General features: G+C 43.2%; 1 protein-coding gene across 1 annotated transcript in view; it reads left to right on the forward strand.

Annotated features, from left to right (window-relative positions):
- SLC4A5 (solute carrier family 4 member 5) overlaps positions 1-12,146 on the forward strand; it is an 83,850-nt gene that overhangs the window by 32,481 nt on the left and 39,223 nt on the right. The window contains exons 4-6 of the mRNA XM_067532322.1: positions 729-884; positions 4,817-4,912; positions 7,890-7,945. Of these exons, the coding sequence (XP_067388423.1) occupies positions 729-884; positions 4,817-4,912; positions 7,890-7,945 (308 nt within the window). The remainder of the gene's footprint in view (positions 1-728; positions 885-4,816; positions 4,913-7,889; positions 7,946-12,146) is intronic.

Below are 12,146 nucleotides of genomic sequence, written 5' to 3' on the forward strand. Positions count from 1 at the left end.
ACAGGGCCATGGTTCAACACTCCATTACCCAGGCAAAACTCCAGGGGAAGTGAGGATATCAACTGGGATTTTTTCTGAGTAAAGAATGAGCATGATCTTATTTGTGATTAGCTGGTCCCACCATTTAGACTCTATAGACCACATAGATTCTGTACAATGAGACTAGCTACAATTTCATGTAGCTGATCTGCGACTGCTAGAAATAAATATCTCCAGTGGATGGTGATGGGACACTAGATGGGGAGGGCTCTGAGTTACTACAGAGAATTCTTTCCCAGTTGTCTGGCTGCTGGGTCTTGCCACATGCTCAGGGTCTAACTGATCGCCATATTTGGGGTCGGGAAGGAATTTTCCCCCGGGTCAGACTGGCAGACACCTTGGGGGTTTTTCACCTTTCTCTGCAGTGTGGGACACGGGTCACTTGGAGGTTTAAAACTAGTGTAAATGGTGGATTCTCTGTAACTTGAAGTCTTTAAATCATGATTTGAGAACTTCAATAACTCAGCCAGAGGTTGGGGGTCTATTAGCGGAGTGGGTGAGTGAGGTTCTGTGGCCTGCAATGTGCAGGAGGTCTAGATGTTTATGGTGGTCTCTTCTGACCTTAAACTCCGTGAGTCATTGGAGTGTGATGCAGTTCTAGAGTTTGCAAGGAAGGGGATTTCTTTGGCAACAGAAGCTGCCATGCCGCAGCCCAGTGAGTCACACACATGCTTCCAATGTTCTTTCAGATGATGTTATTGAAAAGCAAATAGAGGATGGTCTGCTCAAGCCAGAGCTGCGGGAGAAAATAAGTTACGTGCTCCTGAGGAAACACCGCCACCAGACCAAGAAGCCAATCCACCGCTCCTTGGCAGACATTGGCAAATCAGTCTCATCCAACACAAGTGAGTTCACAAGATCCAGCTCACACGTGGCTGAATCCCAACCTCCTTATTCATTTCTTTTACTCAGGTGAACCTTCTGTTGCAGTCTAGGGCAATGGTTCTCAAATGCAGCCACCGCGGCCGCATGTGGCCACCAGAGGGTTTCTGTGTGGCCATGAGGTAGCTGGGGAGGGAGGAGAAAAGGATCTACCCAGCCCAGCCAGGTTTCACCTGACCACAAGCCAGGACATGTTGAGAGCAACCCCCGCAGGGTGAATAACCCCCGGCCCTTGGCTCCCAGAAACACCTTCCATCGCCAGACTGCAGTGCCAAGGTAAGTGATAATAACAAGGCTGGTGGTTCATAGATTCATAGAGCTTAAGGCCAGAAGGGATCATGAGATCATAACTGAGAGCTATGAATGGAACCCACAGTAGCCCAGAAGATGGCACAGAGAATTAGTAATGGGATCTAGATCCTATGTCACAGAGTGACTGGCCCCTTTAAGAAGGAGCAGGGTCCAGTGCACCTGTGAGTGATTACCTGCTGCTCATTTGGGCTTAAGAGAAGGCACCTGGACCTTATGAAGAGTGAAATGGGGAGAGGAATCTGAGGGCAGAGTGAAACTGCAGAGACTTCGAGGGCTCCTAGAGAACAGAAGGCTGATATCCTCTCCTGGGTAAAGGGGAGAAGCCCCAGGGCTGAATCGAGACACCAGGGGACAACGGGTCCAGGCAGGAAGGCCTGCAAGTGACCCAGGGGAGAGAAGGAGTCTCTCCTGGGAAAAGGGGTGAAAGCCCCAGGATTGAGTGTTGTGGTGCACTGTATATAAATAAACTAGAGACGGGGGGAATGTTTAAAGGACTCAGGCCTGGCGGAGTTTATTTAAGGAGCCTTGGGGAAGGTAAACTGAGGTAGTGCATCTGCACAGCCTCACTTGCCCAGAAGCGGGCACTATAGGGTAGGGCCACCCTTTTACAGCCTGTAAAATCTAGGTTGCCAGTTCAAATCCTTCTGAGGTGGTTCATAAACAAAAATAGTTACTCCTCTGACGTCGGTTTATGCAAAACAAATTGGTGGTCTCAGTAGAGGTCCCCATCACAGTAGCATCATCCCATGGGGTGCTAAATGGCACCTTTGGTGGCAGATCCAGCAGAGGGGCCAAAGACTGAATTGAGCAATGAAAACTGATCTCCAAATCAGGTTTCTTCCAGGTCAGGGCTAAGGCATGCTGATAGGGAACTGTGCTGGAAATTTGCACTTTTGTCACTGGTTTGCTTGCTCTACAGAATGAACCCAGTCTGTTGTGTGATTAAATTTCCTGCTTTTAGCCCTTGTAAGGAAACTATTTCCATTAACTCAGGTTCAGATGAAGGCCCTTTGGTGGAATCTTGGATTTACTGACCTGAGTCCACTATAGACTAACTTAAAGTGCAAACTTCAGGCTTTACACCCACACATGAGATGTAATCTCCGATAGCCTGCTGGCCCTGTGTGCATGCTTCCATTGACTTCAGTGAGACAGCCATGTATCTAGGGAGAGCAGGGTAGCAGAACTGAGATTAAAAAGGAATTTTGCCACTAACTTTAATGGGTACATCATTGGACCCATTATTAAATTGCAGGGAAGATTGTTATCGCTGGTAATACAGCTGCCATTCTTGTTGTTATTTCAAGCTAATCAATGAGCTGGTCAAAAAAAATTTGACAGATCAGTTTTCCATTGAAAAATGCAGGTGAATCTAAATGTTTCATGGGAACATGTCGATTTCAACAATGTTTTCAATAGGAAAAACTCAAAATGCTTCATTTTGACAATGTCAAAAACATTTTGTATCAAAACATTGTTTCCTTTTTTTTTTTTTTTTTACTTTTATATATAAATATAGCTTTTTAAAAAATTTATATCTTCTGTATATTGTATGTAGAATATTATGTATACATTATATTTAATATTTAAATATAACAAAAGACAAAATGTTTTGATACTAGAAACATTTTTTGGAATTCTCATTTTGCAGGAAATTTGGGGAATTTTTGTTCTGATTCAGAATGGTTATTTTTTCAAAATGTCGGAATTTCCTGTGGAATGCAAATTTCAGTTCCTGTCCAACTCTAGTGAGGAGTTCTCTGTGGCAGGACAATATCCCATACTGGCAGCAGCATTGAATTAAACATTGGGAAGGCGCTGAATCTCCATAAACACTTGCGGCGTAGCTCTACTATAAACAGTGTCTGTGTTTAAAATGGCACCTTCTTAATCAAAAGATCTATTCTCTGGGTCTCACTCTGATCCATTTACACCAGTGTAAATCATGAGTGGCTCCAGTGAATGGATTACAAGACCGTGTGAGCAATATCAGCATTGGGCCCTTTTGTGTGCATTCAGAATTCTGTCCACTCTTTTTAGGGATGAAGACATGTTTGTACTAATTTTTGCTCGTGAGCCCCACAGAGCCAAACACTGCTATGAGAGAATGAGCTGCTATCTATTGTAAACCAAGTCCCCTTGTATACGTCACTGTTCAGGGCAACTGCCCCTGTATTTCCCCTCTGTGATCCAGTCAAGGACACCCACTCTCAGGCAATCCATCCCCTTTCTTGGGTGGACACTGCTTCTCTCTCCCTTCTGACCAGGGTATCTCCAGGCTGCACAGTTCCCTGCTTTCACCGGGTATTTCCCAGCACAGGCAGAGGACGTCTGCTTGCTTGCTCAAGGACATCTGCTTGCTTGCTCTCCAGAGATGGTTAACAGGTGTAGTTGCTACAAGGTACCACACAGCACTTCCTATGCAAGCCTACTTTATTCTTAAGGTAAAAAAGATTACAGAGCAATCATGTTAAAAACGATAAAAGAACCTGCACACCGGCTGATAAGCTTAACAGACATCACCCCCAGCCTAACATGGATTCTGGCAGGAACTTCAACCCCCAACCCACAGGGATTCCTTTGTGGTCACAAGTTCATCACAGCTTCAGCTCAGAACAAGTGCCCCACTTTCTGGGGCCTGAGTAGGCCCCAGTCCTTCCAACCCTACCATAGAAATTGGGGCCCTCCATGGACCGGTGGGTCCTGTCTGTCCATCTGCTGGATCAGGAAGCTCTGAGCCAGTTTAAAACCAAGCTCTTTATCCAAGCCCCCTTTTTTCCTCTTGGTCTCTAGAGAACCCAGTTTCAATGAGTATAATCCAGGGGTGGCTTCAAAGGGTTGATAATAGAGGAAGTACATTAGCACCCCCACCCCCACTAGAGACAGTACACACAGTGCCATAATAACAGACACACACTTGTGTTTTTAATACAAATGTGCCCCTGATTGGATAAGGTTTAAATTAATTCAACAAAGTTTATCTTAATTCCCAAATGGCTGTTCAGGATAACATAGGACAGGTCAGTCAGTCACACAGCTTGCCAGTGGAACTGGTAACCACGTTCCATTTGCTTGGTCAGTTTCTGTCCTCAGTTAGAACCAGAGTATCTGAGCACAAAGGCCAGTTTGTAGCCAACTAGCCAAGTTTGTAGCCAAGTACGTACTCACACTTTGAGATGTTCATCCTTGTTCCGAGAGAGAGCACAGGGCCAGTGCACCAGTTAAATGCCACGTAACGCCTCGAAATAGGGCCTTCTGCACAGGACTGAAATTCACCCAGCAAGGAAAAAATAAAAAATAACCTGTCAGAGGTAAGACCGTTTCTTCCTAACAGAAAAATTATTTTGCCTGGGACAAAAGTGGAAAATGATGCTGAATTCATTGTCAAAATATCAGTAGGTGTGTGACATCTAAACGATCAGTCCATGTTAAGTGCTGGATAATTAATTTTCACCCCTTGCCAAGTTTCAATACCTGAAAATGACAAGCTGTGTTCATTGTTGGTCTTACGTGATCCCAGGTGGCATTTGCTGACAGCGTCTTTATGCACATGTATATGATCTAAATGCTCTCTCCCTTTCAGATCGTAGTCCTGTCCGGAGTCCAGCAACAGGGGCCAGCTTCCACCGCTCCACCGAAGATCTTAGAATGAGACAGAATGCAAATTATGGACGTTTACGTAAGTTGAAGAACAGCTACTTCCTTGTTTAGAGAGGCAGCGGTGTCTAGCCGAATAAACACTTGGCCGGGACTCAGTACTCCGGAGTTCTAACCCCAGTTATTCATCTGACTCACATTTGGCAAATCACATAATCTCTGTGGGCCTCAGTTGTAAACAACTATTTCCCAGAGTGAGAAAGCCAGAATGGTCTGTTTGAAAATCAGTTTTCCAGCTGAAAATGTTGCTCTAAGTAAACTCTAAAATTACTGTAATTGAAAGAGATTAGAGAAAGATGGATTCCACTTTATCATGTGATTGCAATTACAGTGCAGTTACAATGCAATTACAGCATAATTACACTGTGGCTATGATTTTCAATAACTTATTACATGTAATTCAGATAAACCGGAAGGGGAACTACATTACAGACTCATTGATTGTTACACCTCTAGGTGTTAATCTTATTACATCTCTTTTTGGAGCCAAGGTTTGTTTAACTACATTTAATTTCCACTGCAGTTCTCCTCGGCCTTGTCCTTTTCCTTCCATTTTTATGAATTGGTGGTAATTATAGCTATCAAAAAGCATAGCCACAGTGTAATTGCAGTGTATTGTCAGGTGGAACTCATTCCAAAGTGTACCTTAAAAATTAAAGGTTTTTAAAATTACAAATCATGGCTTTGCAACCAGCCCTGAGCCTTTTTTGGCGGCCGTATCAACTCATATCCTCTGTAGATCATGATAGCGGAGGACTTGATACGCATGTTCACCAGTGGGTTACACTTTGTCAGGGGAAAGCATTGATGAGAAGAGTGAGAATTGAGTAATAACAGAGTAAGGAACTTTGGAATTGGCCATCTATTTCCACACTAAGTCTCCTGTTATGGATGATGGTGGAGTGACCCATGAGGTATAAAGCTTTAAAGGGGATTGCAAGGTAACAGAAAAGGAAAACAAACCAAAATGCAAATAACAACAACAATAATAATAATTTTTAACTGCTTCATCCTTGTCAATATTTAAAATTTAGATCGACCTCGCTACATTGCTCACAGGTGTGAAAAATTCACACTGCTGGTAGATTGACCCATGCATAGTTAAGTTGACCTAATTCCTGATTCTTCCATCGACCTTGCTACTGCCACTCGGGGAGGTGGATTAACTCCATAGATAGTAAAAACGCTTCTGTTGATGTAGGAAGCATCTATGCTACAACATTGCTATTATAGCACTTGTAGTGTAGACATGTCCTCAGACCAGCTTCCTGCCACCAGCTTAAAAACGGCAGCTTCCAAATTAATTGGAGAATTCCGGCTGGAAGCTAGCACCCAGCTCAATAACTTGTGTAGGCCTGAACTGGTTCTTTTAGTTTGACTAAGCTGTTCTGTTCAAGCAGTATGTGTTCAATTAATTTTTTTAAAATCATTTGGTTCCAAGATCATAACAGGAAGTAAATAAAGAGAGCCTGTCAACTTTAAACTCACACTTGTTGTTACTGTGGCTCCTCCGTGCTTCATCTGAGATCAGGACAGCATTGTGCTAGGTGCTGTATGTATCATAGAAAAAGACAATCCCTGCCTCAAAGAGCTTACTGTCTAAATGAATGAGACAAACATACAGTGAAAGAGAAGAATTATTATTTTTCAGATGGGGAATCAAAGCATGACAACACTAAGGACCAGATTTAAGAAGATATTTATCTACCTGTCTCCCTTTAAAGAGCTGGTCCTAAATAACTTATAGAATTATAGAAGATTAGGGTTGGAAGGGACCTCAGAAGGTCATCTAGTCCAACCCCTTGCAACCCTAACTTGGCCATGGTCACACAAGAACTCTGTAGCAAAACTGGAAATTGAATCCAGATTTCCGGAGTCACTATTCCAGGATCCTAGCTGTCTGAAAATGTTTTACAGGCTATTTTTACAAGTCACATTTAAAATTACTGTAACCAAAAGAGATTAGGATGGGGAAATCATTTATGGGTTGTTTTTTCCAGTTTGTTAACTTTGAATATTTGTCAGCACTGTGTCTCCATTTGAGTCAATTTCATTGTTCCCCCTGTATTTTCAAACAATTGGCTTTCCCTTTTGGGTTCGGAAGAGAAATATATTTTGAAAATTAGGAAATTGTAAAACCACAAAACTGGGCAGAAGGGACTTGGGGTGGGTTGTTGTTGAAAATCAAAACAATATAAAAAATGAGCTTAAGTTGATTATAGCCCTTTAGGAGGGAAAAAAATTAGAGTGAATAACAGAATGAATCCCTCCCCCTCCTCTTTATTGCTAGGCATTCATGGTATATGATATCTTGATTTTTGGGAGTAACGTTTCCTGGAAATTGATAGCTTGATTATATTTTGAGAGATGAGTGGCTTGTCACCATCTGTCACATTAAATAGATCCTAAAGGGGATTGTTTGGAAAGCTTTCATTATCTATCCACTGATTTTACATATATGAACTGTCCTGGAATTGCAGCTTAGCACAGACCTTGAGAAAGCCCTGATGAGAAAAGATGGAAGCTGGGGCAACATGTGTCACAGGAAGATGGTAAAGGAACCCAAAAAATGGAGCAAAGTTCTACCCCCAGACCCATCCCTACCATACCCATTAACTCAGCAGGAGTTGTAAATGCAAATGTGAGGGCAAAGGTTGGCCAATGCAGTATAGGAGATAAGTGTCAAAACATGACCAGAATCTGATCTTAGTTACACTGGTAGAAATCCAGTGAACTCTACCAGGATAACTCTGTTCAGATCACATTGATGCCATGTTAAATATGGTGTTAGTCCAGGTGTCCCACACCAGATTTATGTTAGTGTAAATGGAACCAGAATCTGCCTACTATAGAAATGAACAACCATTACTCAGTCCCCTTTTTCAGCAGCTTGTCAGGTGCACAGATGAAGGGCACAATATGGGCCTGCGAAGTTGTGCATAGAAGGTTTGTAGCCTCTAAATGTTTCTTACAATATCTTTCCCTTGTGCTTTCTTTAGGCCATGCACAAAGCAGAAGCATGAATGACATTACAGATACTCCAAGCACAGATCAGGTAGTAAGTTCTAAAAGTCTTTTGTGGACCAAGATTTTCTGTGTAAAGTAATGACCGATGGCCTCCCATTATCTGGGAGAGGGGACCTATATCTGCTGCTGTACTGTTCTTCCATCCATAAACCGTAAATATGAGCGGCCCCTAAACTGATTGTGTTCACGCAGGACAAGTGCAAATATAGATACCTCCTATGTTCAGCTGCATTCTGTGTCTAATTTTAATCCACGGTCTGTATCTGTGATGTCCTGCCCCAGCCAATCAGGACCAAATGGTTCCATACGAAGAGGTAGATAAATTGGAATGTAAGACTCATAGAGTTGACCTAGTCCAGAATTCTGTTCCCACCTAATACAAGATACTTCAGAGGCAGGAGCAAAAAATCCTGATAGTGAATGCTTACGGAGTAACCTGTTGAGAAAGATTCTTCCTATCCCCTGTCAATTAGTGGTTGGTTTATGCCCTGAAGATGGTAAGATCACATCCCTTATGGATTTTCACTCCTGTCTAATAGGATGTTCTCATCCCTGCGTAAATAATTTTACCAAGCTCTTGGCTTCAGTGAGCAAGCAGACACCCATTGGAAGTGAAACGCAGCAAATTTAAGAGGAAATTCCTGTGTACGCAACTTAGAATTATCCTGTGGAACTCATTGCCACAATACGTAATTAAGGCCAACAGCTTGGCAGAATTCTGAAGAGGATTAGACGTGTGTCAAAGGGTTTCACTGTGTAGAGCATGAGAAAAGGCCCATGTGAGTCTCGTGTCGTTATTGACGGAGTGGAAATGCACAGACTTTTGATTAACACAGTTAATACGTGTATTGATCTCTGGTAACTCGAATGACATCAGCCCTGGAAATAATACCTGTGCTGGATTCAGAGCAGCAAAAAAGCAGGTTGAGGTATGAAAATACAGCAGAAATACTTCTGCAGGGAGGAGTTTAGAGTCTTGGGATGAGGAGAAAAGCTCTTGAAAGCGTTGGGAAGAGATAGACAGAGCAAGGAACATCCAAACAGAAGAGGAAGTAGGGTATGTGGGTGAGAAGGATAGATAGGGTTGTAAAGAGATGAGGTTGTTTATAGTATATAATAGAGATGAAGAAAAGATGGAATATTTAGGAATATTACTAGTCTAGGGATGAAAAAGCAGGATATCATGAAGAAATAAGAACTTAGTAGATGTCCGTGTTTTTCCATACACAAAGAGCAACCCATCAGGCTGACTTTTATTTTAGATTAAGAGAAAGAAGCAAACAATGTCTAGATGAGAGAGTGTAGTGTGTAGGCCTTTTCCATAACATTCTGCATCAGTATGGCCCATGCTTCAACCACTCCTGGAATCCTGTGTCCAGTTCTGGGATCCACAATTCAAGAAAGATGCCGATAAATTGGAAGGCATTCAGAAAAGAGCCACAAGAATGATTAATAGACTAGAGAACATGCCTTATAAGGATAGACTCAAAGAGCGCAATCTATTTAGCTTAGCAAGGGGAAGGACAAGGGGTGACTGATTACACTATAAGTATCTACGTAAGAAACAAATATTTAACAATGGGCTCTTCAATTTACAGAGAAAGATATAAGATGATCCAATGGCTGGAAGTTGAAGCTAGACAAATTCAGATGGGAAATAAGGGGTACATTTTTAACAGTGAAAATAATTAACCATTAGAACAATTTACCAAGGATCATGGTAGATTCCCCATCAATGACCATTGGGATGTTTTTCTAAAAGATCTGCTCTAGGAATTATTTGGGGACAGTTCTCTGCCTGTGTACAGGAGGTCAGATTAGATGATCATAATTATCCCTTCTGGCCTTGGAATCTATGGTTCTAGCACACATTCCGCAGCATTTGGGAAGTCGTTCTGCCAGAACACAGCTGAGGTCATGTGGTTACTAGTTTGCAACAATTGCAACTTCTCTATTCCACCTATCTGCTTCCTATGTATACAAGCCGCCTCTGCCAGCTTTACTGACACCAACAAGTTTTTGTGGCATCGTTCCAAGTAGAGGGGAGCGAGCTAGATCCTCTTCTGTCTCTTGCGTTATCCACTGAATTTTGTCAGCCACGTTCTGATAGGCAGAATTTCTCTTACCAATGCCGATGGGAAAAGAACAACCCAGATGGATTTGCAGATCTCTTGTGACATTAGACAAACCATCCTTTGGCTTGTACCTTGACCAAATTTGAACTGGTGGCCAGTGACAGAGGATCAGTATAGAAACCCACAGTGCTATTTTTACAGCTCCTGCCCCCATTTAAGATAATAGGAATTCTTCAGTGGTGTGTTGTTACTGAGTGCATAGTGATGGTGAAAAATCCACGTGTTCCTGCATTGCGGTGGGAGCTAGGCTGCTTTCAGACCCACCTACGCATCAATTTGTCTTTTTTGCTCACATCAAATTAAAGCACAGACCTGGGGGCTGGGAAATCTGGGTTTTCTTCACAGCTCTGCCCCATGTTTTCCCTGGGCAAATCCCTTCACTTCTTTGTGTTGTGGTTTTCCCATCTGTGCACAGGCAGTGCACATACCTATCTCGCGGGGTAAGCATGAAGATTTAATGAGTTAATGCAAGGTACTATTGTTATTTACTGGCTAGACTCCTGTTGGTACAGGAGCCATAGGTTTGGGGAGGTGAAGGTGCCTTATCTAGGAAATCCTGCTCTTTTATTCACCCTGTACAATGGGAAACCTCAGATGCAAAACTCCCTCTTGGAGTACTGTGTGTGCTGCCATCCAGCAAAGAGGAAGCCATGTCACATTATGATGTCAGCACTCCTCTGACTTTATTCCAGGCTTGGCTTTCAAACAGTGTATGTATGCACGTGTGTGTGCACATGAGCATGTGTGTGTGTGTGCATGACTCACTACTCATTGGCCCCTAGTTCCCAAACTGTTTATTAAGGTGACCCCCAAACTGCATTTTGTCTTTTCTTTGCCACCCACCATGTCTGTGACAGAGGGGCGGCCAGGCCAAACCTGAGCAGCGCTGTGACCCCGTGTGCAGGTCACAACATCCAAAGCAGGGAGCTGGGACCCGGCTCACTGGGTAGTGCAAGGCGATCTCACTCTCCAACAGTCACCTGTCCAGACTTCCCATCTGCACTGGCCTGGAAGAAGTGCATATTTACTGAGGCCAGGTCCCAGGGATAGGTTAATACAGCCCTGGATGTGGTGACCCACCTGGAACCTTCCCATGAGCCACTGGTGGGCGACCCGCCCTTTGGAAAACCTTATCACAGATCCTTATTGCTGAGTGCTTAAAGAGGTGCCCTTTTAGCTCAGCTGGGGTGGGGTCTGTGGATCATGGACGCGTGGCTGTGGATCTGCACTATCCCCTGCTGTCACTGTGGAGTTCTAACCTGGCTGCAGCACGGTAGTAACCTTGAAGTCCTGGGTGGCCACGGCTTTGTTACAATAGTGCTGTAAACCTTCCTCAGGCCTGTGTTATACAGCGGTTCAGACCAGATGATCACAGTGGTCTCATCTAGCCATACAATCTGTGTGAGACAGAGCTGGAGAGAGAGTTCAGCATAGCAGGGTTGCATCCTTGGTGGTTTAGTCTACTCCAAGCGTCAGGATTGAAATGGGCGTGGAGACTCTCCCTGTGGTGAACAGAAAATTCTACGCTTGCTAAGTAATGTGTCCAGAGGGTTTCAGGCTTGGAGCCTGGATAACAGAATCACGCCTTTCCAAAGGCAGAATGGGGAGCACAGTGGAATTTAGATACATTAATGGAAGCAGAGCGTGTGGACTGTTTGGGAAAATAATTTACCTTGGGAGTTATTGCTTAAGAGCTCTCTATGGTCAGAATTAACCAGTGGTAATTAATTTAGAGCTGCTGTAATTAAAGCAAATTCCCTGATAAGAAAATCCAAACATTAAATCAAATGTTGGTGCATCGAGGGTTAGCGCTAAGATATGCAAAACATTTCGTTCCAAAGAATGTTGGTTTTTAATCAGCCTATTAGACCCACTACAAAGGGACTTTTAAAGTTTTTCATGAAGCTTAATGGTCACTGTTAACTCCTGCTCTTGCTTATTCCAACCTGCATCGGAGGAGTTGTTTTATTTATTTTATTTTTTTCATTTGGATTTAAAAGATTAAAATGGAGGGAGCTTGCTGCCTGGCTCACATGCCTCTCCTCATGCTGGCGTATAGATTATAACAACATCCTGCCTGGGTTCATATTGAAC

Source organism: Emydura macquarii, unplaced genomic scaffold, assembly GCF_026122565.2.
Source record: "Emydura macquarii macquarii isolate MOO-44397 ecotype Brisbane River unplaced genomic scaffold, CSIRO-AGI_Emac_v2 contig_3257, whole genome shotgun sequence".
NCBI classification, from domain to species: domain Eukaryota; kingdom Metazoa; phylum Chordata; order Testudines; family Chelidae; genus Emydura; species Emydura macquarii.